Genomic DNA, 7,304 nt, shown 5'->3' with positions numbered 1-7,304 from the left:
GGCGGGAAGAAGGGGGGGGAACCCCATCCCGGATTCATTGGACTTTTTGGTTAATGTTTACATCTTGACCTGGAAATGAAAATCCCCCCAAAATACTGGAATGGGTGTAAAACAATGTGTAGGAAACGAATATGAATAAAAAAAAATGCGCTCAAAGCAATGGGAGTGTGGGGGAGAGGACTTCTGAAAATTCACAAGATCCGAGTTTTTCCTTCATAACTTTTAGAAAAATGGGGTTTTTCCAATGAAATTTTATAGAAATACCTTTCAAACGACATACATTACGATTATAAAGAAATTTGTGGGGAAAATCGTTTCCAAAGGGGTGGGAAGTGGTCTTCGGAAAATTCACAAAATCCGAGTTTTTCCCTCGTAACGTTTAGAAAAATGGAGGTTTTTTTGCTATGAAATTTTATGGAAATACCTTTGAAACGGCATACATTATGACTATAAAGTAATACATACATTCACACATAATAATCGAGTTAATACAGATTGGGACAGAACTCCTCTGAGATGAAATTCCGCTGAGGTCGCTTTTCCCTTTCATCCCTTCGGGGTCGATAAAATAAGTACCAGATGAACACTAGGATCGATCTATCGACTTCCCGCCTCTCCCGAAATTGCTGGCCTTGTGTCAAAATGTGAAATAAATATTTTTCTGTCCGTAAATATATTTAATGGCCTGATGCTGGGATTTAAGCAAAAAAAAGTCGGATTGTCCTTCATTTAAGCTGTGATTTAAAAAAAATAAAAATATTAAAGTACCAGACTAGTATTTTACTGGAATGAATAAAGAAGCATAATTTATTCACCGGTCTAACATCTGGACGAATTTTGCTAGTTGAAACGTTACCGCACCGGTCAACATGTTCAGCAGCTTTTCTCCCGCTTCTTTGCGTTCTGAATTAAAATTCCGTCGAGGTCGACTTTGCTTTTCATCCTTTCGTGATAAATGAAATAACTACCCGTTACGTTCTGGGGAAGGGGTCGATGTAATCGACCGCTATTGGACAAAGATATTATTCACGGTACTACTAAAGCAGCGTGGTCCCGAACGCGCAGTCGCGCGTCCGCGATAGCTAGTCGTGAGTGGTCGATCCTACAAAAAGTGCGCGTACAAATAAATACGTGGTTAGGGATAGGGATAGGGTTAGGGTTAGGATCGACCACTCACGACTAGCTAGCGCGGACGCACAACTGCGCGTTCGGGACCACGCTGCTTTAGTAGTACCATTATTCACAATACACTCACACTTACACATTCTTTGTTTTGTCCATAATGTTTTTCTTAATGTAAACCCTTTGTGGAAAATAAAGATATCATCATCATCATCAACATTATTATTATTATTATCATTTATTATGAGTTCGATAGAACTAAAGAAATAAATCTTTATGATGGAAAGCGTCGCTGAATGTATTAAATTATCTTAAGGACTTTTAAATTGTATCACCGGTTTCATTCACATAGGGGAAAATTGTCATTGACACCGTCTATCTAGTTTGTCTAAAGTCAGTTCAGTTCATTTATTTCTATCAAATATAGTAATTATCTCATATTAAGGTGAACGTGAGTGTTTTTTTTTTTTAGGTAATATACAGTAACCTACATGTTCCAGTGTCAGAGTCCCGTCATCTACATGATTAATATTTCATCACAAACAATGTTACATCGTTAATTGGTTGTTCCCTATTTTACAGGACAACTGAACGAATAACTTTCGTGATACTTCTTGAGTTTTCAGCTGACCATCGAATATATAGCAGGTGTTCTTTGGATTACCGTCACATCACACATTGCCATTTTCTTCTATCTTTAGTTAACTAAATTGATTTAAAAGGATTACACGCACACATATAGCTAAACAAATACTCACGCACAGCATTTATTGAACCCCAGTACTTAAACAGACTTATTTTAGTTCATACTTATACTAACTGATCATTCTGTCACAATTTGAAGAATATGAATTTTATCTGCACGTCGTCTGCTAGCCACTTGCGGACTATATATATTTCAACCTATTAACGACATCAACATTTCTCAAGGTAGGAACAGAAGCTTCGCCCATATTTTGTACTGGTATCGAAAGATCGCCCAGAAAATATATCCGCATAAACATTTTCCATACGTGTAAGGAGATCCAAGGCAATAAAACTGAACTAAAACAAGTTATATTCACAAGCATTTCTGAGCTTTTAATAATTCGTGGAGAGTTAAAATGGAGGACGTTACTCTCTTAGACACTTCCAAAACAGCTGTTTTTACCAATATAGATTCAGTCAGACAGACACGTAGTGGTGAGAAACCTTCACATGGTAACATAATTATTAAAGAACAACCAGTACAGGTTCACATTCCTGAACATTGTTGTGAGATTTGTGGGGAAACTTTCTCTTCAGAAAATGAAGTTTTGATGCACAAAGAAATACTCCACAAGGTAAGGCTCTTCCATTGTGAAATCTGTGGAAAATATTTTACCTGTAAAAGTTATTTAATGAAACACAGAAGAATACACACTGGAGAAAAGCCATATCATTGTGAGATATGTGGAAAGTCTTTCAGTCAGAATTCTCATCTTGTTAACCACATACGTAGTCATACTGGTGAAAAACTGTTTCACTGTGAAGTGTGTGAGAAGTCGTTTGTTTCTAAGTGTGTCTTAACAAACCACAAAAGCATACACACTGGAGAAAAACCCTTCCACTGTGAAATGTGTGGAAAATCTTTCGTTTCTAAGTGTAAATTAACAAGACACAAAGGCGTACACATTGGTGAAAAACCATATCCTTGTGAAATATGTGGAAAATCGTTTGTCTGTAATAGTGACTTGAATAGACACAAAAGAACCCACACTGGAGAGAAACCTTTCCATTGTGAAACGTGTGGGAAAGCATTTGCTGATAATTCTAATCTTATAGTTCACAAAAAAATACACACTGGAGAGAAATTGTTTTCCTGTGAAATATGTGGAAAGTCTTTTATTCAGAATTCAAAACTTACAGTCCATAAACGTAGTCACACTGGAGAAAAACTGTTTCATTGTGAAATATGTGGAAAATCTTTTGTTTCTCACTCTGTCTTAACAAAGCACAGAAGAATCCACACTGGAGAAAAACCATATCATTGTCAAATATGTGGAAAGTCTTTTGTGTCCAACAGTGATTTAATCAGACACAAAAGAGTCCATACTGGAGAGAAACCATATCATTGTGAAATATGTGGAAAGTCGTTTACTCAGAATTCCAGTCTTGTGGTTCACAAACGAGATCACACCGGAGAAAAACCGTATTCTTGTAAAATATGTGGGAAATCTTTTGTATATAATAATCTTTTAAGAAGACACAAGCAAAAGCATAGCATTTAATTGTGACTGGTGACGAAAAATGGTTCTTCTATTGAAATGTTAAACATCATAAACAGTGGATTGGTAAAAGGGAAAAAGCTCAACCACAACCGAGAAGGTAACTTCATGGGAAAAAGGTTCTCTCTATCTGGTGGGATTGCAAAGGAGTAATTCACTTTGAATTGTTACCACCTAATGCAACAATCAATGCTCAAGTCTACTGTCAGCAATTAGAGCATTTGAACCAAGCTTTGAAGAAAAAAAGAGCCGCTTTAGTGAATTGAAAAGGAGTGATGTTTCATCAGAACAATGCGCAACCTCACACTGCAAAGATCACATCACAGAAAATCGAAGAACTTGGTTGGGAAAAGATTCCTCATCCACCTTATTCTCCCGACCTTGCTCCTTCAGACTACCATTTGTTTCGTAGTTTACAGAATCATTTCGGGGACATAACTTTCACAAGCCAGGAGGAGGTCAAAACTGACATTTCAGAGTTCTTCATTTTAAAACCAAGAGTTTTACATTGATGGAATTAAAAAGCTTGTAAATAGACAGAAGCCATAGATAATCAGGGAAAGTACATTGATGATTAAATTTCAATTAAATATAACATTTGATCACTTGTTTTCTTTATTTAAAATTCAGACAGAACTTATGGGATGACCTGATATTTGGAAAAAATCCGTATTTGTAAATTAGGAAGCTGCTGTTGTCTAAAAAACACCCACAGTTCAAAGCAATGTGCCAATGTGAAACATAAGAAATCACTCTGTGAAGTATCATATTTGATGGTATATAAAATGCTAATTTTTTCCCAAAAACATATTGCAAAAAATTACTTCGGGTTCTATATGTGAAGTTGGGACCCTTGGATATGCACTGTGGAAATAGAGGTGTTTAATATGCTGTTGTCTTTTTTTGCCATCAAATATTGTAAGTCTGTACTTGTAATCTACAGCTGAAAATTATTCTCATGCCTATTACATGTTATTAATTATGCAGCTATATGAAGGAAAGTATTGTTATTGAAAACATTCTCTGTCACAGCAGATTTTAAGAATCTATGTGTAGAAAGTGAATGTTGTATAATTGGAGGTAAATAAACAATCAAAGAATTAAAATGACCTAACGAATTTTATATTTTCATTATTCAATAGTTTCAATTATTTCTTTTCCACCTTAGGCACAAGGCCCGAAATTTTGGGGGAGGGCGCCAGCTGATTAGATCGACCCAGTATGCAACTGGTACTTAATTTATCGACCCCGAAAGTATGAAAGGCAAAGTCGACCTCGGCAGAATTTGAACTCAGAACATCAAGACAGATGAAATAGTGCATCAGACAAAATGCAAAGAGGCATTTCTTCCAGCTCTTTATGTTCTAAGGCTGAATTTATCTTTCACCCCTTTCAGAGTTGATAAAATAAGCACTAGTAGGGCACTGGGGCTGATGTAATTGACTTATCCTCTCTCCTAAAACTGCTAACTTTGTGCCAAAATTAGAAAACAGTATTAAAACCTCTGAGAGTGTCTAATTCCTGTGTATCCTTAGTGCTTATTGTTCTTGCACATATGCAGATGACTTTATCTGTTAATCCACCTGTGATTCCACTGCACTTATATGTCCATAGCTTACACTAGGTGCAGTGAATGGAAGTACTTCCAACTCCTTTCCTACATATTGAGCAGGACCATTTATTCAACAGTTAGCTTCCTTGCTAACAACTTTCGTCTTTGCTAGGTTAACAACTTTAAAGCACTGTCATTCCAGGTTTTACTTCCATACCTGGAATTTCTTTTCCAATTTTGTTACAGATTCTGCAATAAGAGCAAGGTCATCAGCATATAGTGACATCCAGTTATGAATTCCTTTGTTATGGCCTGGAGGACTATGATAAATAAGAGTGGACTGAGAACTGAGCCCAGGTGAACCCCTACTTCTACACTAAATTCATCTATATTATTAGCTAGCTCTCTCTCCTGACAGTACCACTGAACATGGTTTGTATAGCTCTAACAAGCCACTCATCTACTCCTAACACCCTTAGAGACCACCAGATAACAGAGTGAGGGACTCTGTCAAAAGCTTTCTCCAGATAGACAAAAGCCATGTACAATGGCTTACTTGTGGCCAAATACCTTTACAGCAGGTGTTTTCAACTATAGCCTCGGGCCGACCAAAGCCTTGTGAGTGGATTTGGTAGACGGAAACTGAATGAAGCCCGTCATATATATGTATGTGTTTGTTCCCCCAATATCGCTTGACAACCGATGCTGTTGTGTTTACGGCCCCAGTAACTTAGCGGTTCGGCAAAATACACCGATAGAATAAGTACTAGGCTTACAAAGAAAAAGTGGTGGCTACAGTCAAATGACTGAAACAAGTAAAAAAAAATATATATATATATATATATGCATGTTTGAGCACGCATGCGCAAAAGGATTGTTTATTTCCCCATTTCCGTTTTGATTCCATCTTATTGTTTTCCTCCGCTTTGTTTTCTTCCAACAACTTCACCCTTTTTTACGACAATGTCTCACATAAAACATCATTTCTGTAAGTATTAAAGCTCGAAAGCATTACATGTATTAATATTGTATACTTTTGCTGATTCCACTAACTTTTAATGTTTTGATATCGCTTGTCAGACATCAATATTATTTCTATCCTTCCAGCACTGTCCAAAAATTAATGAATTAAACAGATTTGGATATAACTACCTCCGTGTAAAAGCTGGATATTTTAAAATAAGTCGTACAACAAATACCTTTCAGATGGTGTGTATTACGAATGTATCGGAACTTGATGTATAAAAAGGCAATAATTCACACATTCCACATCGTGTATATGTAGATATATATATATATATAATACAAAGAATATATATGCATGTATACATACATATATGTACATACTTACATCTACATGTGTATATAGATGCATATCAGGGTACAGGACGTTAGAACAATGAACTACAGACAACGGAACGAACACAGGAAAACAGCCACTTGGAATTAATCCTTCGTCAGCTGCCTCTATTCTAACTAGACGATGTGTGTATATATGTTTGTGTGTCTGTTTGTCCCCCCCCCCCCCAACATCGCTTGACAACCGATGCTGGTGTGTTTACGTCCCAGTAACTTAGCGGTTCGGCAAAAGAGACCGATAGAATAAGTACTAGGCTTACAAAGAATAACTCTTGGGGTTGGTTTGCTCGACTAAAGGCGGTGCTCCAGCATGGCCACAGTCAAATGACTGAAACAAGTAAAAGAGTAAATTTCATTAAAATGTATGAGGAAACAAAGTCGAAGTTTTTGAATTATACGACTCTACCCTAAAGTTTATTTTTACATGAAATTCCTTCATAATCGTAATCTGCTCCATCTGAAACAGATTTGTAGAAGATTTTATGAAAATCGTCTCTACCCTTGTGGAAAAAATTTTCACAACGAATTCCGGTAGAACTCTAAAAGTTATAGAAAGAAAAAAAGAAAACGAATTCATTGGGGCACACATCTGTAGTTATGCCCAGGTTTAACCGCTAACATGACAAATCAGCGATCCTATTCTTGGCCATTCTTTAAACTAGGATCTTTGATTGTATGGAAATCTAATGGAAAGTTAGTTTCTGTTAAAGACCGTTTAATAATAGATTGATAAACACTTCCATGTTTTCTCATCAACAAAGATCTTTGACATTTCATAACACACACACAAACACAAAAACAGTTATAACTACATACACGAATTATTACTATCATTATCTGTTATCTATTATTAAGGCAGCGAGCTTGTAGAATCGTTAGCACGGTGGGCAAAGTACTTAGCGGCATTTTCTCCGTCGCTACTTTCTGAGTTCAAATTCCGCCGAGGTCGACTTTCCTTTTCATCCTTTCTTGGTCGATAAATAAGTACTGGTTGAACATTGAGGCCGATGTAATCGACTAGTCAC

The 7,304-nt window shown here is 36.5% G+C and overlaps 3 protein-coding genes across 3 annotated transcripts in view; 2 read left to right on the top strand and 1 right to left on the bottom strand.

Annotated features, from left to right (window-relative positions):
• Positions 1 to 1,046, bottom strand: part of LOC106877951 (zinc finger protein 239) — an 8,103-nt gene extending 7,057 nt beyond the window's left edge. Inside the window, exon 1 of the mRNA XM_052977674.1 lies at positions 816 to 1,046. The gene's annotated coding sequence lies outside the window, so the exon portion shown is untranslated. The remainder of the gene's footprint in view (positions 1 to 815) is intronic.
• Positions 1,047 to 1,489: 443 nt separating this feature from the next.
• On the top strand, positions 1,490 to 3,963 carry LOC106877956 (zinc finger protein 239). The gene has a single exon (XM_014927034.2). It carries the CDS (start codon positions 2,226 to 2,228, stop codon positions 3,369 to 3,371), a length of 1,146 nt encoding a protein of 381 aa, XP_014782520.1. The 5' UTR covers positions 1,490 to 2,225; the 3' UTR covers positions 3,372 to 3,963.
• A 1,847-nt stretch (positions 3,964 to 5,810) lies between these two features.
• Positions 5,811 to 7,304, top strand: part of LOC128251167 (zinc finger protein 271-like) — a 29,630-nt gene continuing 28,136 nt past the window's right edge. The window contains exon 1 of the mRNA XM_052977682.1: positions 5,811 to 5,908. The gene's annotated coding sequence lies outside the window, so the exon portion shown is untranslated. The remainder of the gene's footprint in view (positions 5,909 to 7,304) is intronic.

This window comes from Octopus bimaculoides, chromosome 28, assembly GCF_001194135.2.
Source record: "Octopus bimaculoides isolate UCB-OBI-ISO-001 chromosome 28, ASM119413v2, whole genome shotgun sequence".
Taxonomy (NCBI): domain Eukaryota; kingdom Metazoa; phylum Mollusca; class Cephalopoda; order Octopoda; family Octopodidae; genus Octopus; species Octopus bimaculoides.
The sequence above is the reverse complement of the archived record's forward strand: the minus strand, read 5'-3'. Positions and strand labels throughout refer to the sequence as shown.